This window comes from Anomaloglossus baeobatrachus, chromosome 1 (genome assembly GCF_048569485.1).
Source record: "Anomaloglossus baeobatrachus isolate aAnoBae1 chromosome 1, aAnoBae1.hap1, whole genome shotgun sequence".
NCBI classification, from domain to species: domain Eukaryota; kingdom Metazoa; phylum Chordata; class Amphibia; order Anura; family Aromobatidae; genus Anomaloglossus; species Anomaloglossus baeobatrachus.
The window spans coordinates 702,388,928-702,413,409 of record NC_134353.1 but is presented as its reverse complement, the minus strand read 5'-3'; the positions used below and the strand labels follow the sequence as shown (position 1 = coordinate 702,413,409).

General features: G+C 40.7%; 1 protein-coding gene across 6 annotated transcripts in view; it reads right to left on the bottom strand.

The window, feature by feature from the left end:
* ARVCF (ARVCF delta catenin family member) overlaps positions 1-24,482 on the bottom strand; it is a 330,276-nt gene that overhangs the window by 61,522 nt on the left and 244,272 nt on the right. For 5 of the 6 annotated variants that reach the window (XM_075320975.1, XM_075320971.1, XM_075320997.1 and 2 more), the window contains 3 exons: positions 17,253-17,370; positions 8,614-8,785; positions 5,245-5,262 (listed from right to left, as the gene is read on the bottom strand). In XM_075320975.1, coding sequence (XP_075177090.1) covers positions 5,245-5,262; positions 8,614-8,785; positions 17,253-17,370 — 308 coding nt within the window. The remainder of the gene's footprint in view (positions 1-5,244; positions 5,263-8,613; positions 8,786-17,252; positions 17,371-24,482) is intronic. The other variant, XM_075320991.1, reaches the window with a different exon arrangement.

Here is a 24,482-nt window from a genome sequence, read left to right as displayed (position 1 = left end):
CCAATTCTTTATTTATTGCTGAGCATTATGCATGGACTCATTTGTGAGCTGAATCCTGTACAGTACAGCAGAGATTTACGACACCTTGTGCAGACACAAACAAGAAATAAATAGAAGATATCAGAGGCGGCTGAACACTGAGTTATGCGAGTCTGAACAGACAAATAAAAAAGGACGTGATCATCAGAATGCGTAACAACTAATATTCTGGATAAACTGCACCACTTATATATATATATATATATATATATATATATATATATATATATATATATATATATATATATATATATATATATATATATATATATATATATATATATATATATATAAATAAAATCACTTCATAGGCATCTGTGGATGTATCTAACAATCTCTAATGAGTATTTCACAGCCCTTAGGCCCCCTTGACAACAGTTTTCATACATACAGGAGACACGAACATGTGCAGACCCATTAAATTCAACGGGTCTGCACACCCATCCGTGTTCTTTTACGGACGTGTGTCCAAGTGGCGCACATGCGTTTCCGTGTGTTCCGCACAGACACAAGTCAGTTTTTCTTAGGCATCACTGATGTCACACGAACCACACACTGATGTGATCCATGTGACATCAGTGTGATACATAAAGAAGACATGTGTCTGAAACAAAATTAATTTTCTATACTCGCCTATCTCCAGCACTGCTGTCACTTGCTTCCGGCCCCCTCATTATGCTCATGAATATTCATTGTACCGCAAACCCACAAGCAGCATCAGCACTGGAGACTGCAGAGCCGGGGACAGGCGAGTATAAAAGTTCCTTATCTCAGTGTGCCATCACAGATTGTACACAGAGAACATGTGTGCCAAAATCACGACACACAGATGGCCTAACCACCTTCAACACGGACCGTGAAAAACGTGCATTTGTATCACGGACGTGTGAAGAGGGCCTTAGAAAAGGGCATGGTGTCTTGGTAAGTGTTGATAAAACCGCACTAGTTATCATCGCTGCACTAAATGACAAAACCAGGATGAATGTAGAGAAGATGATTAGTGATGACTGAGCACCATCATTCTCGGGTGGTCAGTACTCTTAACAAGCGAGCAGTTGGTTGCTCAGATGAGTGCAACTTGTTTACCGAGTATAATGGAAGTCAATGGGGAACGAGCATTTTTCCCCCGAACAGTTCCCATAAAAATGAAAGTTTCCTGTTGACTTCCATTATACTTTGGTACTTGAGTTGCACCCATCTGAGTTTCCAAATGTTCATTACAGGTCCCAAGCACTTGAGCATGGTAGCGCTTGCTCATCACTACTTATAGTGATATAAGGGACATAAAAAAAAAAAAAAAAAAGCACAAAGAAGGTGTACATACAAAAACAGAATTTCCACAATTGTGGAGCTAAAAAGACCCAAAAGCTTACTTTTAGCACTGACAACATTACCCATTACTTAAAGTGAATCCATCCATTCATTCAACCCCTCCCCCCAACTGATTACTTAACTGTATGGTAAGCTGTAAGGATATTAAAAAAAAAAAAATGAAAAACCCTCATGGGACAAAACCACGCAAAAAAACGCATGTGTTTTTCATTGCGTTTTCTGGCACAAAGTATGTTTTTACGTGAGACCAAAAAACTGCAGTGTGTGCACATACCCTTAAAGTAGATTTTTCGACAATACACCAGTGATTGTTAAATAAAAGAGAAAGAAATACTTATAACCTACAGTCATGTAAAAGGTTGGGGGGGGGGGGGGGGTAGGGGAGTTTTTAATAAATAGAAAGATTACATTTAACAGGTTAATGCTTCAACATTTTATTTTTCTTGTTACTGCAGGAGAAGTAATGCGATTTGTTTCTAACATATTAAAATCCAGGTTAGCCAGTCAATGAGGCAATACAGAGCAAAGTCTGCCAACCAAGGGAAATGTTGAATGTCAACCAATCCTTTCATGCTTTGAAGCCATCTGGCAGCACTCTACTTCTCTCTCCCCATTGGGAAGATGTGCACGCGGAGTTTTCATATATAAAAAGAGAAAAATGGCTGACAGCGATTGTTTAGATACCACCTTTCGTAAAGAGCCTGAAGGGTCACTTTTGAGTTATAGTTGCTTAATTACTATATTAATGTTTACGGTATTTGTATATAAATTCCATAATTGTCCATTATTACTTATCAGGACCTTGTGATCCTGTGAGAGAATACTTCTCTCCCCATAGAAATAAACATGGATGCATTAAGATGTGCCAGATATAGCATCTACCATTCTTCTCCTATATAGATGAACCCACAAATCGGGGAATGAGTGACTGCCTGACCATCCAAACAGACTAGCAAATGCCCGACAAACAAGCAGAAGAGTCGCTTGTCAGGTGAGAGGATTTTTAAGTTTACTTAACACTCAGTTTGTAGCACATCCTCTGTTTACATGGGACGATTTGCTGCTAATAACATGATATGCTAAGGGCTGGGAACGATCAGATGAATGTTTTATGCACACAGAACAATTGTTGATGGGAAAATAAAAAAACAGGTCAGTAAATAAAAGTCAGCTGCCTGATTTACAGCCTATTAGCAGTCATTTAACGGTCTGGATCATGTTCTGTTAACTTAAGGCCCCGTCACACTAAGCAACATCGTTAGCAACATCGCTGCTAACGAACAACTTTTGTGACGTAGCAGCGATGTTGCTAGTGATGTCGCTGTGTGTGACATCCAGCAACAACCTGGCCCCTGCTGTGAGGTCGTTGGTTGTTGCTGAATGTCCTGGGCCATTTTTTAGTTGTTGCTGTCCCGCTGTGAAGCACACATCGCTGTGTGTGACAGCGAGAGAGCAACAACTAAATGTGCAGGCAGCAGGAGCCGGCTTCGGCGGAGGCTGGTAACCACAGTAAACATCAGGTAACAAAGAAGCCCTGTCCTTGGTTACCCGATATTTACCTTTGTTACCAGCCTCCGCCGCTTTCACTGTCAGTGCCGGCTCCTGCTCTGTGCACATGTAGCTGCAGGACACATCGGGTTAATTAACCCGATGTGTGCTGTAGCTAGGAGAGCAAGGAGCCAGCGCTAAGCAGTGTGCGCTGCTCCCTGCTCTGTGCACATTTAGCTGCAGCACACATCGGGTAATTAACCCGATGTGTGCTGTAACTAGGAGAGCAGGGAGCCAGCGCTCAGTGTGCGCTGCTCCCTGCTCTCTGCACGTGTAGCTGCGTGCGCTGGTAACCAAGGTAAATATCGGGTTGGTTACCCGATATTTACCTCAGTTACCAAGCGCAGCATCTTCCACGCGGCGCTGGGGGCTGGGACACTGGTTGCTGGTGAGCTCACCAGCAACCCGTGTAGCGACGCTCCAGCGATCCCTGCCAGGTCAGGTTGCTGGTGGGATCGCTGGAGCGTCGCAGTGTGACATCTCACCAGCAACCTCCTAGCAACTTACCAGCGATCCCTATCGTTGTTGGGATCGCTGGTAAGTTGTTTAGTGTGACTGGACCTTTACTGTAAACTTTCTATCCTGCGTCTACTGCTCGGAGACAGGAAGGTCTCTCCCCCCATACCTGCCCCAATACATATTAGTCTGTTAGTCAATGTGTAAAGGCCCCCATACACATTAGACCAACTTTGAATGAACCTGCCGATACTGGAGGGCTCAGTCAGCGGTCTAATGCGTATCGGGGTTTTCCAACTCTCCACCAACTTAGTCTTTCTTCACATCTGCGGTGGCGGATCGAGCAAGTATTGTGCCATTTTTATCAGAGAAATCATAAGGCTGCTTTCCCTAGTAAAATAGACACCAAGACAGAAAGATGGACTATTTTAATATAAGACATCAGTGCTAATGAAGAGCAGATAACCCGTATACAACAGCTCATAGGCCAGGTTCACATTGGCTTTTGAATTTCCAAACTTATGAACAAAATGGTTCTGTGCCTCTCACTATAGTATGGTCAGTTTGTTTTGTTATGGGGTGTGTCATTTTATCAGAATGTAAATAAGAAAATAAGCCAGCATGATGTGGCTTTTGCTTCCAAGGAAGTGGACAGAACCTACATACCCAGCACAAATGTGAACCTGGCCTTAGCTGCCAACAATGTACTTTTGTCAAATGGATTATCAAAACAGAAAAAACATCGTATGTGATGCAGACTCAAACCAGAAATTACTGAACCATCTGGAATCATTAATTTGTATTTATTTTTTAAACAAACTGAAATGGAGCAATGAAAAATAAAGTAAGCATATTTTGGCTTATTTTTGCTTGCTACAAGAAAAAAAATGGTTGCAAATGTGGCCTAATTTGATATAAACAGCACATAGCCTGAAAAGTAAAGGAGTGGTTATATTTAAAGTGGTTGCCTCAAATACAACCATTGTCCATATGTTCTATAAGGCCCTATCAATGTCAGATGCAATAAGGTGGGTCCCCGATTGGCAGAGCCAAAAGCAGAAGGGCACTGTTCCAACTCCAGCAGTGAAAATGTTTGGGTAACTGATCACTGGGGGTTATGGAGACCAGACCCATTGTGTTCTGTGACCACTGTGTCAGCTTACTTTATATATGAAAATCCTGCTGGTTGGTTCCCTTTAAAGTAAAGCCAGTGCTATACTGGTGCTAGGATGCTGAATGTAAGCATAGCTTTTGTTCAGAGATTGGATGTTTTATTTCAGAAATATGTGCAAGTAAAGTACCAGCAATGCACTGCTATTTGATTGACAGGTTCAACAGCAAAAGAATATGTGGATCGGGTCCTACCATCTATTCCCGGCCTTGTCTGCCTGCCTGGTCTACCTCCCAGTTACTGTCATAGACATTAATTCCAGCACAGGCAGACAGACAGGGCCAGGAATAGCTAGCAAGACCAGACTTACATATTCCCTTCCTGTTGCACCTGTCAATCAAATAGCAGTGCATTGCTGGAACTTTACTTGCACATATTTCTGAAATAAAACCTCCAATCTCGGAATAAAAGCCATGCTTACATTCAGCATCCTAGCGCCAGTATAACACTGGCTTTACTTTATATATAAAAATCCTGATGGTTGGTTCCCTTTAACAAGTGGACTTGACACCACATATTAAATAAATTACACTTGGATAATGCAGACTACTACAGTTTAGTATACTATTGAGACAATTGTTTTAGCACTCACTTGAAAACCAAAAAAATTAAATACTGTATATATTTTGCGTTCTACAAAACATCAGAGGCAGGGGAAAAAAGAAGGAGAGGTGTAAGGCAGAAAGCTACAGACTCACCTTGATTAAACCACTCCTCTAATAAGCAGGAAAGCAAAAGAAGAAAGGTGAATTAGAGGGGGAAGAGAATAAAGCAAGCAGATCTAGCAACAATAAGGCAGATCATGGCATCTATATCAGGCACCTGTTACTTTACTGATACTGCCTAAATAAAGGCAGTCAGACAATGGTTTCCTATCGTTGCAATTTGCACAAGCATCAGAAAGACCAAATCTTCCTTCAAGTTTGAAAGCTTAATAAAAGTAGAGCAGATCTCGGGAGAAGGGACATGGAAAACATCCCAAAAGAAACCCATTTGTCTTCAGACCGTCACTTCTCCTGGGATCAGTTTCTATAGAAAGGAAGGTAGGGACTTCACCGATCATAACAGCTGTAAGTGACCAAACAAAGCCACATGAATTTTTGATGCGTCGGTTCATCTGAGGAGAACATCTGGCAGCAAGGCTCTAAAATGAACATAGCTCTTGAATTTACTCCAAGGTTATTTACTTGTTGAAATATGTATGTACAGCAAGTCTGTTATGAGACAATGTTCATCTTGGTCAATGTAAAACAGTGTGAAGTGCCATATCCACGGTCCACCCTACGTGTCCTTTCAGGACATCTGTATTATAACTACAATATAAGAAAGTAGATAAAAGCTTGAGGGACACCAAATCTGTGCCACACTCACCACCACGTTTGTCTCCACATTATTTATGGAATTTCTGTTTAGTTAGTATAACATAGATGTTGGCGTGATGTTCTTCAGGTCAGCAGGACATAGGATTTCATTAATGGATAGCTCAAATACTGATGACTGAATATCTTGGTTTGAGCCTTCACAGAGGTCTACAGGTCAACTAATTTCCACCCAATGACCATTGATTTCTTACATTTAAGGGGGCTTTACACGCTACGATATCGTTAATGTTTGGTCGCCGGGGTCAAGTTGTTAGTGACGCACATCCGGCGTCATTAACGATATCGCAGCATGTAATACTTACCAGCGACCTTAGGCGACGTCAAAAATGGTGAAAATCGTTCACCATGGAGAGGTCGTCCCAAAGTCAAAAATTGGTAAGGGTTGTTTAGCGTTGTGGTTCATCGCTCATGCAGCAGCACACATCGCTATGTGTGACACCGCAGGAGCGAGGAATGTCTCCTTACCTGCCGCCGGCCCCAATGAGGAAGGAAGGAGGTGGGCGGGATGTTACGTCCTGCTTATCTCCGCCCCTCTGCTTTGATTGGCCGGCCAATTAGTGACGTTGCGGTGACGTCGCTGTGATGCCGAACGTCCCTCCCCCTTGAAGGAGGGATTGTTCGGCAGTCACAGCGACGCCGCCGACCAGGTAAGTATGTGTGACGCTGCGTAGCGATAATGTTCACTACGGCAGCAATCACAAACAATCGCATGCGCAACGGGGGCGGGTACTTACACGGTCGCTATCGCTAGAAATTGCTAGCGATATCGCTACCGTGTAACGCCCCTTTAGTGTGGAGGGATGCAATCTTCATTGTTTTTGGTTTACAGTGTTATTAGTAAACATTCTAGTTTTATAAATCATAATTTACCAAATTAATTTTAATACCAGGAAAGGGCAGCACGGTGGCTTAGTGTTTGGCACTGTTGCATTGCAGTGGGTTTAAATTCCACCAAGGACAACCTCTGCATGAAGTTTGTATATTCTCCACGTGTTCGTGTGGGTTTCCTCCCACACTCCAAAGACATACTGATAGGAAATTTAGATTGTGAGCTCCAATTGGGATAGTGATGAGAATGTATGTAATATGATCACGCTATATAAGAAAGCATAATAATTAAAAAAAACAATAAATGAATAACCAAGAATGACAAGCCTCCCATGATACAACAGCTGTAGACACCACATATTACTTATCTATACCCTCTTCATAAGAAATAATTGCAGATTGGGAAGAGATGAACAGGTAGACATGGGAGTCATAGCGTGACTGCGACAAAGCATGGCAGAGAATGTAGCTGGAATCTTGCCTCTATAAACCTATACAATGCAGGTTTGAGCAAGTCAGACTTTGCCCAGAGATTGGCGATAAGTCAGGAGGTGGTGGCAGACAATGAGCCAGTTAAGCAGTGCTGTTTACCTTACAAGTTAATAGACCATTAACAACTTCATAAACCTCTGTGACCAACTTCTCTCAAAGTGCATAACAGCAAAGCATGTCTGAACAGCCCATTGTAAATGTATGACATTATCAATAAATAAAAAATGTGACATTGACAAGGGACGAAGAGGAGCTCAGATATCCTGTAATACGTTTTTACACAACTGATGACCATGAACGCATATCAGTTAAAGGGAACCTGTCATCAGAAATTTAGCTTTAAACCTAAACGTTTCCCCCTCTGTAGCTCCTGGGCTGCATTCTAGCAGTGTTCCTGTTGTTTATGTGCCCCCTTTCTGACCAAAATAAAGCCTTTATAAAGTGGTACCTTTTTGTATTGAAATCTTGATAATGGTACATGGGGGCGGGCTCTCTGGTGGCCGTTAGTCTGCTTCCTGTTGCTTTAGGCCGTCCCCCATCGCTCCATTCCATACTTCAGGACGCCGCCCACTGCGCCCGAGGTGCCGCACACGCGAGGACCGCTGGTCACGTGTGTCGCAGGCACGAGATTATGGGCGGCGCTGTGATTGCATCGCAAGTGCCCGCCCATCATCTCGTGCCCGCCCTTTCCCCTCTGCCTCCAGCGTTCCGCGCAAGCGCTGGCCAGATGACCCGACGTCACCTCTCGTAACCGGTGGTGTCCTGCTCCGCTCCTCCCATCTATTTCCTGCTGCAGGGTAAGATGGGAAAGGTGACGTCGGGTCATCTGGCCAGCGCTTGCGCAGAACGCTGGTGGCAGAGGGGAGAGCGTGGCAACGAGATGATGGGTGGGCACTTGCGATGCAATCTCAGTGCCGCCCATAACCTCGTGCCTGCGCCACATGTGACCAGCGGTCCTCGCATACGCAGCACCTCGGGCGCAGTGGGCGGTGTCCTGAGATATGAAATGGAGCGACGGGGGACGGCCTAAAGCGACAGGAGGCAGACTAATGGCCACCAGAGAGCCCGCCCCCGTAGAGAGCCCGCCCCCGTGTACCTTATCAAGATCGGAATACAAAAAGGTACCACTTTATAAAGTCTTTATTTTGGTCAGAAAGAGGGCACAAAAACAACAGGAACATTGCTAGAATGCAGCCCAGGAGCTGCAGAGGGGGAAACGTTTAGGTTTCAAGCTAAATTTCTGATGACAGGTTCCCTTTAAGTTGGCAGAGATGCACATTGCCAATACTGGTTTTAGGGGCAAGGTTATATTGCTTTTGCCAAGTAGTAGAATTGCTGAAGATCAAAATGTCACAGCCTAATTACCTTTAGCTTTTTTGCCTCCAAAACAACCAGCATCATCCTTCTTTTTCTTCTGCTGTCCACCAACCCCACTTTGGAGATTGCCATCTAAATCGTGGAATCTGTCTGCTCCTGGCACCTCCTTGTGGACGTGGTATGAGAGGTTGCGCATGATGCACACACAGTTTTCAACAGACTGGAAGTACAAGAGGGAACAAAAAGAAAAAGTAAAAAAACTTGTATATTGGAATGTACACACCAAACTCTAGCTCCATCTTTCTTACATATTTTATAAACAGACTAAAAATGTACCCAAATTTCCATAAAACATGCAAGCTAGCCCCTCACCAATGTAAAACAGATTTCCAGAACATAATATTGCCAACTCCTATATGATATAATATAGCAGTGCGGCACTCCAACCAAGTTAATGGTGCCTGGATAGGGTCCAACCCCTCAATCAAAAAATCCAAAAATCCAGCACTCATAGTTTGAAAACTAATAGTCCTTTATTGAAACAGTTCTTTATTGGAACAAACAATTGTGTGCGTACTTTTTTTAATATTTCGGTCAATTGACCTTCATCAGATCACACTGTGACAAAAATGAAAAAGATATATATCAATGTAATGATTAACATAAATAACTCAATATACATGCATAAAGCTCATAACATGTTATATCCCAAAGTAAATAGACTCTGATGATACCTCAGAGTGTTGGGCCATATATATAAATCTGTAAATACATACATATGTATAGCCATATATAGAAAAATTATGAAAGAAAAAGGCTGCATCACGGACAAAACTGATTCTTGCTTTGCAATTTGTCAAATACAAGTCCTATGAAATAAAGGAAAAATAGGACATAAATTGCTGTCATAGAAACAGAGTACTGTGCAAAAAAGGGGAGAGGAAGATGCCCTTAAATCAAAGGTTCCCATCATAAATAGTATAGAACCAAAACCAAACCAAAGAAAAGAAATAAGTGCACTTACCAATGTTATGAAAATAATAGGGATCGTTAGGTTTTTAAGGAAACTGCCCGTCCGGGTCTGTGGTGCCTGTGTCCTCCCTGTCCAGCGTCTGGGATTTAAATAAGCCGCCTAATAAGGTAAGGGGCGTGTAGGTACTGACAGCGTAACGTCACTTCCGGTGCGATCACAGGAAGTGAATGCTGGATGGCAATATGTAAACGGCCCGGTTGGCAGACAGGAACAAGCGTGGAAGCGCACAAAAGCCAGCGATTAGACATGAGTGCTCATGTAAAATATAATTATAACCTAACATAGGTAAAGATTGATAATTTTAAATATCAGAATAAGACTATAGTTAGAATATCCGGAAGTCACTTCCGTTATGAAAGACGGAAGTGACGACCCTGGATGGCATTCCGTGAAAAGTCCTGGTTGGCATAAGTGCGCTTAACCTGGGCATAAGCGCTAGTGATATTTGGGCTATTCTATGTACCTCTGTTAGCAAAGTACTGTTACCACCACAAAACCTATATTACAGTATGAAAAGTATGTATCCAGTAATAGAATAGAAAAAGAAATTATCCATTTATGAGGGGAACCAAATATAATAAATATAGCAAATATAAGAAAGGGTATAAGGGATGGGAAAATTTAATGATATAGGGATAAAGGGGAAGGGAAATGAGGAAACGGGGATGGTGCTCTTTAATAGGACGGAAATTGGGAAAACACACTTAAGATAAACAGAAAAAGGGAAACTAAAAAAGAGTAAGAAAGGAGGAAGAATGAAAGATAAGAAGAAAGGAAAAAAGAAGAAAAAAAAGAAGAAGAAGAAGAAGAAGAAAAAGGAAAGAAAGGGGAAAAAAAGGGAGGAAAAAAGGGGAAGAAAAAGGAAAAAAGGAAAAAAGGAAAAAGAGAAAAGAGTATATAACTATAAGTGTGGAGGGAATAGGAACAAGGGAAACAGGAAAGAGGTTAAGGAATACCTATCCAATTGGACCATCTTCCAAACCATATTCAGCTTCTCTGCTAAAAAAAGAGGGGAAAAAAAGAAAAAATGAATATAAGTATGAAATACCTATAAAAAACTAGAAGTGTCAAAATCCCGATTCAGACCTCTCGGTTCTAATGTCTGAAGCGTAAAGATCCAATATGCCTCCCTTTGTTTTAGAATCTTAACCCTGTCACCTCCCCTTCTGTGTAAGGAAACCTGTTCTAGAACCTGAAACTTGAGCTGGCTTACACTGTGGCCCTGTTTATGGAAATGTAATGGGAGTGGTAGTGTCAATCTCTCACACCTTATTGTTGACTTATGTTGAGATATACGATCTTTTACTGACTGTCGTTTCTCCCACATATAGCAGGCCACAAGGACACTTAACGTAAACAACAAATGAGGTGTCACAAGTAAAAAAACCTTTTATTGGGTAACCCCGGCCACTGTAGGGATGTAAAACCTTATCTCCCTTCAATACGTTGTTACATTGAGGACAACTTAAACACGGGAAGGTGCCACGTCTTGGTGTTATAAAATGTGTCTGGATAGGACCCGTTAAACTGGTGCCCACATCGGCCCTTACCAATTTATTACCCAAATTCGAGGGACGTCTAAAACATGGGAGAAATGGTACTTTAAATTCCTCTATGTCTGGATATCCTTTTCGTAAAATTTCCCAATGACTTCTTATGAATTTGTGGATCTTATACGCAAAAGGATGATAGGTATGTACAAATGCCAAGCGATTCTTTTTGATCTTATGTGGAGTTATAATATTATTAGTAATATCAGTATTCAAAACTTCCCTTGGATAACCTCTAGCCTCAAATTTGGACCTCATTTCCTGTAATCGAGTTCTCAATGTCACTTTTTACGAGTTATTAGAGATTTGGGTAGTATTCCATCTCATGCTTTCCTAATAACTTGGGATGTAACGAGTTTATACACATCTATAATGCACCATAAGGGGATGACAGCTGTACATGATTTGTTGTTGAAAAATGATGTTTCTATTGAAGTACGAAATTGCTGTCTGGATCTTTTACAAATAGTCTTAACTGAGAATTTTTTCTTATTCCAGGATACCTTTTATATTCAAAAACAGGGTACTGCGATGGGGTCCAACGTGGCACCCCCCTACGCTAACGCATACATGTCTTATTTTGAAGAAAAATTTATATATACTCAAAAGGGTTATCAGGAGCACTGTATTTGCTGGAGAAGATTCATAGACGACGTGTTTTGCGTTTGGGGGGGCCCGTTGGACTCCATCATGGAATTCCATCAACATATAAATGAGGTATGGCCAGAGCTTCAGTTTGTTATTCATTATGACTTGTTCAAGATTGATTTTCTTGATACTACGGTTACTAAAGGTTGCGACGGTAGGTTACAGACAGATTTATTTGTAAAATCTACGGACAGGAATAATTTGTTGTTATATAACAGCTGCCATCCCAAGGCCACCAGAGACTCTATCCCTAAATCACAATTTCTTAGGGTTCATAGGATAGTTAGCCAGGAGGATGTCAAAAAGACTCGATTACAGGAAATGAGGTCCAAATTTGAGGCTAGAGGTTATCCAAGGGAAGTTTTGAATACTGATATTACTAATAATATTATAACTCCACATAAGATCAAAAAGAATCGCTTGGCATTTGTACACACCTATCATCCTTTTGCGTATAAGATCCACAAATTCATAAGAAGTCATTGGGAAATTTTACGAAAAGGATATCCAGACATAGAGGAATTTAAAGTACCATTTCTCCCATGTTTTAGACGTCCCTCGAATTTGGGTAATAAATTGGTAAGGGCCGATGTGGGCACCAGTTTAACGGGTCCTATCCAGACACATTTTATAACACCAAGACGTGGCACCTTCCCGTGTTTAAGTTGTCCTCAATGTAACAACGTATTGAAGGGAGATAAGGTTTTACATCCCTACAGTGGCCGGGGTTACCCAATAAAAGGTTTTTTTACTTGTGACACCTCATTTGTTGTTTACGTTATTAAGTGTCCTTGTGGCCTGCTATATGTGGGAGAAACGACACAGTCAGTAAAAGATCGTAAATCTCAACATAAGTCAACAATAAGGTGTGAGAGATTGACACTACCACTCCCATTACATTTCCATAAACAGGGCCACAGTGTAAGCCAGCTCAAGTTTCAGGTTCTAGAACAGGTTTCCTTACACAGAAGGGGAGGTGACAGGGTTAAGATTCTAAAACAAAGGGAGGCATATTGGATCTTTACGCTTCAGACATTAGAACCGAGAGGTCTGAATCGGGATTTTGACACTTCTAGTTTTTTATAGGTATTTCATACTTATATTCATTTTTTCTTTTTTTCCCCTCTTTTTTTAGCAGAGAAGCTGAATATGGTTTGGAAGATGGTCCAATTGGATAGGTATTCCTTAACCTCTTTCCTGTTTCCCTTGTTCCTATTCCCTCCACACTTATAGTTATATACTCTTTTCTCTTTTTCTTTTTTTCCTTTTTTCCTTTTTCTTCCCCTTTTTTCCTCCCTTTTTTTCCCCTTTCTTTCCTTTTCTTCTTCTTCTTCTTCTTTTTTTTCTTCTTTTTTCCTTTCTTCTTATCTTTCATTCTTCCTCCTTTCTTACTCTTTTTTAGTTTCCCTTTTTCTGTTTATCTTAAGTGTGTTTTCCCAATTTCCGTCCTATTAAAGAGCACCATCCCCGTTTCCTCATTTCCCTTCCCCTTTATCCCTATATCATTAAATTTTCCCATCCCTTATACCCTTTCTTATATTTGCTATATTTATTATATTTGGTTCCCCTCATAAATGGATAATTTCTTTTTCTATTCTATTACTGGATACATACTTTTCATACTGTAATATAGGTTTTGTGGTGGTAACAGTACTTTGCTAACAGAGGTACATAGAATAGCCCAAATATCACTAGCGCTTATGCCCAGGTTAAGCGCACTTATGCCAACCAGGACTTTTCACGGAATGCCATCCAGGGTCGTCACTTCCGTCTTTCATAACGGAAGTGACTTCCGGATATTCTAACTATAGTCTTATTCTGATATTTAAAATTATCAATCTTTACCTATGTTAGGTTATAATTATATTTTACATGAGCACTCATGTCTAATCGCTGGCTTTTGTGCGCTTCCACGCTTGTTCCTGTCTGCCAACCGGGCCGTTTACATATTGCCATCCAGCATTCACTTCCTGTGATCGCACCGGAAGTGACGTTACGCTGTCAGTACCTACACGCCCCTTACCTTATTAGGCGGCTTATTTAAATCCCAGACGCTGGACAGGGAGGACACAGGCACCACAGACCCGGACGGGCAGTTTCCTTAAAAACCTAACGATCCCTATTATTTTCATAACATTGGTAAGTGCACTTATTTCTTTTCTTTGGTTTGGTTTTGGTTCTATACTATTTATGATGGGAACCTTTGATTTAAGGGCATCTTCCTCTCCCCTTTTTTGCACAGTACTCTGTTTCTATGACAGCAATTTATGTCCTATTTTTCCTTTATTTCATAGGACTTGTATTTGACAAATTGCAAAGCAAGAATCAGTTTTGTCCGTGATGCAGCCTTTTTCTTTCATAATTTTTCTATATATGGCTATACATATGTATGTATTTACAGATTTATATATATGGCCCAACACTCTGAGGTATCATCAGAGTCTATTTACTTTGGGATATAACATGTTATGAGCTTTATGCATGTATATTGAGTTATTTATGTTAATCATTACATTGATATATATCTTTTTCATTTTTGTCACAGTGTGATCTGATGAAGGTCAATTGACCGAAATATTAAAAAAAGTACGCACACAATTGTTTGTTCCAATAAAGAACTGTTTCAATAAAGGACTATTAGTTTTCAAACTATATGAGTGCTGGATTTTTGGATTTTTCAACTCCTATATGAGATAGCTTCTGCTAAGGCCCTGTGCGCTCTAGCCAGATTTTACAGCGGATTTGCTGCAGAAAAATGTTCATAACCTTTCTGCAGTGATTCACCAGCAAATCCTATGGGAAAAAAAATGCTTTGCGCACTATGCGGATTTTGACAGCTGCATGTTTTGCTGTGGGATTCCCGCAGCAAAAACAATTGCATGTCACTTCTTTTTCACAGATAGCTGCAGGATTTCACTCCATTGACTGTAATGTAATCGTGAAATCCCGCAAAGAATAACGCAGGTAGCAAATTCTGTGCGTTTCATTGTGTTTTCTTGCGTTATTCCCTGTGGTATTTTGCGTTTTTCGGGACATAATGTTCATCACTGCCCTGCGTTTTCCAGGGAAGTGATGTCATTATGACAGGAAGAGGAAGCGGATCAGAGACTAAACACACACAGATCACACTCACACACAGACACATACAAATCAAACGTACATATAAAAATATAAAAAAAAAAACAAACAAAAAAAAAACCCTGCGGGCTCTGCCGTATTTTTACCGTCCAGACGAGGTAAAACACACAGCAGCGTCCCAGTATTCTCAGGCTGGGGAGGGCGAGGGCCAGGGTTAATGCCCCCTCCCGCAGCCGAGAACATCAGCCTGCAGCTGCCCCGGGACCGTCGCATCCATTATGCGACAGTCCCGGAGTGTCTCCGGCTCTTCCAGATGCCGTGATGCGGTGGCAATCCAGGTAATAAGGAGTTAATGGCAGTGGATCGCTGCCACTAAGTCCAAGCTTAATCATGGCAGCATCTACGAGACAGCTAACATGATTAACCCGTAAGTAAAGTGAACACACACACACACACCCTTTATTTTCAAGAAAAAAGAAAAAAAAGTCCCCTCTTTCACCCCTTTATTAACCCCTCCCAACACACAGCTCCGGCGTAATCCACGCAGGTCCCACGACGCTTGCAGACTCCCGCAGCCGCGTCTGACACACTACTTATGCAGCCTCGTAACGCGCCTGCAGAGGTAACCACAGGTCATTTCTCACGGTCGGTAATGTGAACACATTACCACTCGTGAGAACTGCAGTGTGTCCTCACAGGGACTCTATTGATTGATCTGTCTTCTATTGATTATCTATCCCTCTATCCATACATTTATCTATCTCTCTATGTATCTCTCTATGCATTATCTACCTATCCATTATCTATCTATCCATCCCTCTCTCTCCATCTCCGAAGGAAATTACTTTTTTTTTTTTTTTTCACTGTGCTTTATTGCATTGAATGCATTAAAACACATGTACCAACCCTCAGAAAAAACGCACCAAAACGCATGCGGTTTTCGGTGCGGGTTTTTTGTGGTTTTTTTCCGCGGGTGCGGAAATCTTTGATCCTGCGGAATTTTCTTAAGAAAATTCCATTTTCTAGTGCACACAGGGCCTAAAGGTTTACCTGCATATCTTCCATACTGCTCTTTTGCTACACATACAGAGTCTGAAAATATATACTTTCTAGCAAAGAGAATTTTAAAGAGAACCCATCAGTGCAGTTTTCTAATGTAAAGACATGGCTGTAATGATGTGGTAATACAGAACAAAATGGTTACCATTTGGCGAAGAAATCCGCTATGATGTTGTTCTTCACTCACCAGCTGAAGTTTTCTGCTAATTAGATTTCAGTGCACAGGGGCTGGGCTGGGCCTTCTACTCCCTATCTGATTCCCCGGCCCCTCCACCTGCCTCCGGTCTTTGAATGAGAGGTCACTGCTGAAACATCAAACTGTGGAGGTTGGTCATTCACAGACTGGAGGCAGGCGGAGAGCCAGGGAATCCCTAGACAGGGAGGAAAATACCCAGTGTACAATCCGTCAACTGTGCAACAAAATCAAATTAGCGGAAACTTTAAATGCTGATTAAAGAAGAACAACTTATGATTTCTTCACCAAAAAGTATCAGTTTAAGGCCAGGTTCACATGAGCTTATAGCATCGGATGCGATATGCGAATGACACTCAGCTCAAGCTCTGTTGTAAGTGTGAGACGAGTGTCTTTATACTGTGCACCAATTCTATGGCATGGGAGAGTCGGAGCACAGGTGAGGAGGATAGATTAAGCTCCCCTTCTTCTGCATTGCCTGCCTCTGCGTATATCGGACTGCACTTAGATATCATCCAAGAGTAGTCTGATGTTTCACAAGCACCCATAGTCTTCTATGGGTGCGCATGATCAGAGAGACACGCTGCCAATCACAGCATATTACAGAGCCATTACAGCCATGTCTTTACAAAATCCTGCTGACAGGTTCTCTTTAGGGGTCAAGTTGAGGATAAACCATAGGCTGGCCCACAAAAAGTACAGTTCAAATGATAGCTTTGGTAAATCACAAAACTTTTCAGGAGTGATGGGATAAACCAACTTTTTTTTTGTGGTTTCCCTAAAATATTAAAACCGTGATCTCATTGCAAACCTAAAGTTCAGCAGAAAAATACTTCTTACGTGCAGATAATGCTACAGATACACAGCAGATTTCACGGCTATACAGTAAAAGGGATCAAATCAGTGGCATTCTTGTTTTTCCACATATCCGCTTCATATGGATGCATTTTTATAACTTAAATTTCACAAATATGGTTGAGTAAATTCCTTCCGAATCCTGGTGCTGACTTTGCAGTAAAAAAGCTACTTCTCAATCCACCCCTATAATTTGAAGGGCATTACACATATACCAACATGTGCATGTACGTTCTAATTTCCGAATCCCACCAAAGTGTGCGAGTCTCACCTTGTTGTCGGTGTCCTTTTTGCTAACAGCAGACTGAAGGGCATGTAGCAGGGCATCCACCAACCCATCACACTCTCGCAGCCTTCTTCGGGCTTCAGCCCCATCTGAACTGACATTCCTAAAAAACACAACACAAACATTAATAATATTTTCAACTGTATGAAATATGAAAAATGGTAAAATAATAATTTACAAATTACACAACACAAATGAATAGAGAACCGCGCAAGAATTGAAGGCAAATATCAGAGGTACAATAAAGAATGCCTCTTAAATCCTCTGAAAATTGTCTATATGATGCATGGTCCACATAATATAGAAAGTAGCATAAGAATAACAGAGTAAAATTACTAATACATAATGGAAAAGTCCCAAAATAAATGTTCATTGAATGCCTTTAATGCAGAATCCCCTGCGACTCATCCGGTTGAGTACTTGAGCACTGTACATGGTAAATGACACCCTATACACTATATAATGGCTGCAAGTAACTAGGCTGCATCTCCCATCTTAGAAATACTGTATAATTCATACATGCAAAAAGCTTCCAAGTAGTCTACAGATAAGCAACAATGAACCCTACAGGGCTATGGCCACTGACACTTGCCTCTAAATCCAATAGACAGGTTTATTATAAAGGCCCAGTGTACGGAGGTAAAGCCTTTGACCTTCAGTATGGTAAACACTGGCTACACTCAATCTTTCGATGGCACACATTCATTAACTCATGGCCACCTCGAGGGGGCTCTAGAAGAAAATTCAAACACATTTCTCTGAAATGCCAAGTTATTCAGATTGCAGCACAGATAAGGCTTGAATGTAATTCATTGTGAAAGCTCTAATTCCCAGCCACTTTCTTTGAGAGACAAACTCTGAATTAATCACGATTAATAGGGGAGGTAGAGCATTGGCTCATTCCCACACAGAGCTTTCTTCTATTCTGGAGACAGCGCACACAGAAGAGATAATGGCAAAACCGCCGCTCTAACCAACGGATACATCAGAGGGCAGCGCTGTCAAGTCAGGTGGAGAGCGGCTGCATCTATCTTTACAGTGTTCCAGTTAAATCACTTTCCATCTAGGGTCAGCATTGGATTTACATACTATATAGACGCTGGATTCCTACCACTCTGCAAATTCTCTACAGGCGGAATGTATGGGTAATATCTGCCTTATTACCTCTGCATCAAGATTACCATTCTCAGAGTCAAAGTCAGCTGAAAAGTCCATGAAAACATCCTGCTGCTTCATTATAGGGCAGTAAATGTACATCTATTCTGTATGTACAGTCATTTGCCCTTCATATAACACAATTTATACAATACTAGCAATGACATTACATTCATTTCTTGGCCAATCACTGTTTGCCACTTTTGAGCTATAATGATATGCAGACAAGAGAAGAAAATTGGGAAGGAGGACGTTGAGTGTTACTGGTTATTACCTGGGGTAATGTGTGATGTGTGAAATCCCCCCCCCCCCAGCCCCCCATCAAAAGGAAGGTAATACCAGTTTAATAGTTATGTGATTGGATAGTTGGTAAGCGTAGATCCCACCGCTAACAATCAGGGCTGTGGAGTCGGAGCTCATTTTGGTGGAGTCGGAGTCGGTATAAAATGTACCGACTCCTAGAATATATAATAAATTGGGGACAGTAGTGCAATGCAGAATGTGCTGAATATTTTACTAAATAATATTTAGTATAATGCTTATATTTAAGTGAAAAATTTAATGTGAACATCAGACATTTAATTATTTTTATGATACAATAATCAAGATAATTGGATAGAACATAAAATATTTATTGGAATACAACTTTAGAACACAAAAAACTAATAAATTGTGAATATATATATATATACATATACATATACATATATATACATATACATATATATACATATACACATATACACATACATATACACATACATATACATATACATATACATATACACATACACATACACATACATATACATATACATATATATATATATATATATATATATATATACACACACACATATATACAGTCAGGGCCAGAAATATTTGGACAGTGACACAAGTTTTGTTATTTTAGCTGTTTACAAAAACATGTTCAGAAATACAATTATATATATAATATGGGCTGAAAGTGCACACTCCCAGCTGCAATATGACAGTTTTCACATCCAAATCGGAGAAAGGGTTTAGGAATCATAGCTCTGTAATGCATAGCCTCCTCTTTTTCAAGGGACCAAAAGTAATTGGACAAGGGACTCTAAAGGCTGCAATTAACTCTGAAGGCGTCTCCCTCGTTAACCTGTAATCAATGAAGTAGTTAAAAGGTCTGGGGTTGATTACAGGTGTGTGGTTTTGCATTTGGAAGCTGTTGCTGTGACCAGACAACATGCGGTCTAAGGAACTCTCAATTGAGGTGAAGCAGAACATCCTGAGGCTGAAAAAAAAGAAAAAATCCATCAGAGAGATAGCAAACATGCTTGGAGTAGCAAAATCAACAGTCGGGTACATTCTGAGAAAAAAGGAATTGACTGGTGAGCTTGGGAACTCAAAAAGGCCTGGGCGTCCACGGATGACAACAGTGGTGGATGATCGCCGCATACTTTCTTTGGTGAAGAAGAACCCGTTCACAACATCAACTGAAGTCCAGAACACTCTCAGTGAAGTAGGTGTATCTGTCTCTAAGTCAACAGTAAAGAGAAGACTCCATGAAAGTAAATACAATGGGTTCACATCTAGATGCAAACCATTCATCAATTCCAAAAATAGACAGGCCAGAGTTAAATTTGCTGAAAAACACCTCATGAAGCCAGCTCAGTTCTGGAAAAGTATTCTATGGAAAGATGAGACCAAGATCAACCTGTACCAGAATGATGGGAAGAAAAAAATTTGGAGAAGAAAGGGAACGGCACATGATCCAAGGCACACCACATCCTCTGTAAAACATGGTGGAGGCAACGTGATGGCATGGGCATGCATGGCTTTCAATGGCACTGGGTCACTTGTGTTTATTGATGACATAGCAGCAGACCAGAGTAGCCGGATGAATTCTGAAGTGTACCGGGATATACTTTCAGCCCAGATTCAGCCAAATGCCGCAAAGTTGATCGGACGGCGCTTCATAGTACAGATAGACAATGACCCCAAGCATACAGCCAAAGCTACCCAGGAGTTCATGAGTGCAAAAAAGTGGAACATTCTGCAATGGCCAAGTCAATCACCAGATCTTAACCCAATTGAGCATGCATTTCACTTGCTCAAATCCAGACTTAAGACGGAAAGACCCACAAACAAGCAAGACCTGAAGGCTGCGTCTGTAAAGGCCTGGCAAAGCATTAAGAAGGAGGAAACCCAGCGTTTGGTGATGTCCATGGGTTCCAGACTTAAGGCAGTGATTGCCTCCAAAGGATTCGCAACAAAATATTTAAAATAAAAATATTTTGTTTGGGTTTGGTTTATTTGTCCAATTACTTTTGACCTCCTAAAATGTGGAGTGTTTGTAAAGAAATGTGTACAATTCCTACAATTTCTATCAGATATTTTTGTTCAAACCTTCAAATTAAACGTTACAATCTGCACTTGAATTCTGTTGTAGAGGTTTCATTTCAAATCCAATGTGGTGGCATGCAGAGCCCAACTCGCGAAAATTGTGTCACTGTCCAAATATTTCTGGACCTAACTGTATATATATATTACATACACACACACACACACACACACACACAAGATATATATGTAATCACTGTATATTCCATAGTGTATTACATATTTACAATTTATTAGTTTGTGTTCTAAAGCTATATTCCAATAAATATATTTTATGTTCTATCCAAATATCTTGATTATTGTATCAAAAATAATTAAATGTCTGATGTTCACATACACATGTTCATGTAGTACAATAAATTTTTCACCTAACTATAAGCAATATATGTAGGAGTCTGAGCCGGAGTCGGTGCAAGAGAAATTGAGGAGTCGGAGTCGAAGGTTTGGCTTACCGACTCCAAAGCCCTGCTAACAATGAATGTATTTTTCTCTATCTCTTTAGCACTTTATCCTGTCCAACCACTTCCCTCCTTCACCCTTTTTATGCAAATGTCTGTAATGAATGAATTCTTGATATAGTCATTTGTTTACATTCTGAATGCACATAGACACCTTAAAAGAGTGATACTCTTTGGGCATGAGTGCAATTATGAAGGAGGGATTACCTGTTTATTGCACAACGTCACTTTAATATTGCATTTTTGGCATTATAGAGTGCATATGATAATAGTCTAAGGGCCCTAGTGAGAAGGACTGGGCTCTGACTGGTGGACAATTTGGATTAGTTTCTTGTGCTAAACAACTTGTGGTATTATTAGGGTGTCACTTTGGTTACATTTTAATAAAAATATTAAAAGTTATATATTTTTTTATTACCAGTGCTATATTGTGTCAACCTTTTGGTATACAAAAATCTACATAATAGCCATCTCAACCAACTCTCCCATACAGAGGAGCACTAGCTTGGCTGAGCGCTCCTGTGTCCTCTATGCGAAGGCCACCAAACTGACAGGTTGGCCAGAGGCTTATCTTGGGCAGAACAATGCAATCGGCAGCCCAAAATCGAACATGCACACACTCTCCTGATCATCAGTCGGCCGGCACCTAAATATATTCTAGACCATCGACCAAATCTGAGGATGTAGGCGTTTATGCAGACATTAGCCTACTGTGTAGGAGCATTAAGGCTTGTGACATGTACAGTCGCAGCAGCCTTCTATTTCTTGGGATACAGTGGATACCTGACATTACCCGATTGAATAAATAGGTGTCATTGCTACATATTCTGATACTGTAGTTTGCTAATGAATACCTGAATAATAATTTATTTCCATTTAGAAAAACCAAACCATCATGTAGGTCTCTAATAATTCATAGACTAGTATATTCACATGTTAAGGGTGTTCCCGTGTATAGGGGGACTCAGGGGATGTAGCCATCAGCCTTCTCATGTGGTGGGGAACCGCTGAAATTTACAATGAGGGGGTGATCGCTATAGAATGATGTTCAGAAAAGAAACAAAAGATTAAAACAATCCGGTCACATCAGACCAAACCCAGTGATAGACGTCTAATTATGAATACAAATGCTAACACCCACTTGACAGTGACAGATATATGGTTGTAAGCCGCATTCGCCCTGCTCATTAATTCTTGATCTTAATCACTGAAATATAAGAAACTTCATTAATATGATGAAAGCAAGAAAATATTCTGTATTTTCCACTCTAACTATAATTATTGACACGTAAGAACAAATCTGATGCTTGATAATAAGCTCAGCTACATACAGAGCAGTATAGGGGCCTAACGGATTGCTACTGGACATCATACAAAAGCACACTTGAGTCTGCCTGCCAACTACAATTCCAATTGGCTTTCATCATTAACTCTACTAGTTATAGCTCCCACTAAACAACAGTTATTTCATGTAGACCATGCTCAGAAAGAAACATAATAGTTTGTGGGATTACTCAATCTCAGATTATAGCCTTCATGATACTCTATTGCTATTCCTTGTCAACAAAAACAACATTTTTCAGCAGTCTGTTCCAAGTGAGCTCAGCAAATGTCATAATTCAACTTGAAAACTGATAAATATGGACTGAATGCTACTGGGACCATTTGTTAAATTTATGAAGTCAATGTGAATGGATCAGTTTTTCATCAGTATGAAACTGATCCAAGTTTTTTGGTTACTGAATCTGGTTTAAAGGGAATCATCCGAAAACAGAAAGATGTAGGCAAGGAGATTCTGAATCCAACAATGTATAACTTAGATTACGGGCTGCAGCTGTTCTGACACAATCAGAATGCTTGCGCAGGCACATCTATGTTTTCGGCTCTGCCTGCAACAGAGCAGAGCGAAGTGCACCTGCGCGAGCCGGCAATATGAAGATTTTACCCACCTACGTGGATGGCATCCGAGGCATCATCAACGTCAATCAGCACAGGAGGACGGCGAAAGGAGAGACAGGAGGCGCAGATTAGAACGCCTATCGGACCAGACAGTTTACATACACATCTTGAGATTTCATAAAGGCATTTTTGGGGTCTACAGGGGAGTTGGGGGGTTACGTGCACCTTTATAGAATGCAGCACAGGTGCTGATTAAGGTGCAAGTTTTCATTTAAAAGGCCAAAATCTGGTGACAGGTTCCCTTTAAGTAAACATAGCAAGTAAACAAAAGATCAGACATGGACAAAAAAGGCATACCTGAACTTTGTGTTAACCTTTGCAACATGCTGGCTTCACCTTACATAGCAAAAACCTGCTGACAGATCCCCTTTAAATTGGATATTAACTCAGCTGTCATAATTATTAATAATAATTATAAAATAAATAAAATACTATAAATACCGCACCATCTTTAAAGCTCAGATGCACATGATATTCCTTTTAAAACAGAAAAAAAAAAAAAATAGGCAACAAAACAAAAAAAAAAAAGAACACCCAAACTTATGCTTTGCCCTTTAGAAAATGACTAAGTACCTAATAATGGTATGGAGTTATGGGTCATCAACACCTCAATACTATGCGTGTTATATGAGCCATCTATTGTAACCAGATTAAATAAAATTTATGACATCATCGTGTTTATCAGCCAAGTACGGAATACAAGAGTCTGTGAGAAATTATAAAGGAAAGAAAACAGATTGCCAAAGAGTAGTATTACACATTACAACACCCCCAACAAAAAACAACCCGACACCTCAGGCATTCAGACAAAGAAAGGCATTCTTAGCAGATAAGACACCAAAATTCATCATTACAGAAAGAAATCATAAGGATCAAAGGCTTCACGGTGTACAAGTGATAGAGGTTAAATGAAAGGATAAACATGAAGGGCTCTCGGGCTGCTTCACAGCATCATGGTTATCACGGACAGCTTGGAGCCTTATTTTTCTTACATTTTTAGATTGTCTTCACAGTCATAGGCTTAAAGGGGGTGTCCAATAGTGGCCACATTTCTGTGTGAGCGGAAGAAACTGTAATTGTGAAAGCTGAAGTCAATCAGTAGCTGATTTGCTGTAGCACTTCCATTTCATTGTTTGGCATGGGACAGATGGGCACGCCGGACTCAGAGGGAAGGAGTCACACCAACTGGGGAGGCAAGTATTGATTGCACAGATTTAAGCCGCATCCTGAAGCCAATAATGGGTGGTCTCTAAGTGGACAGCCC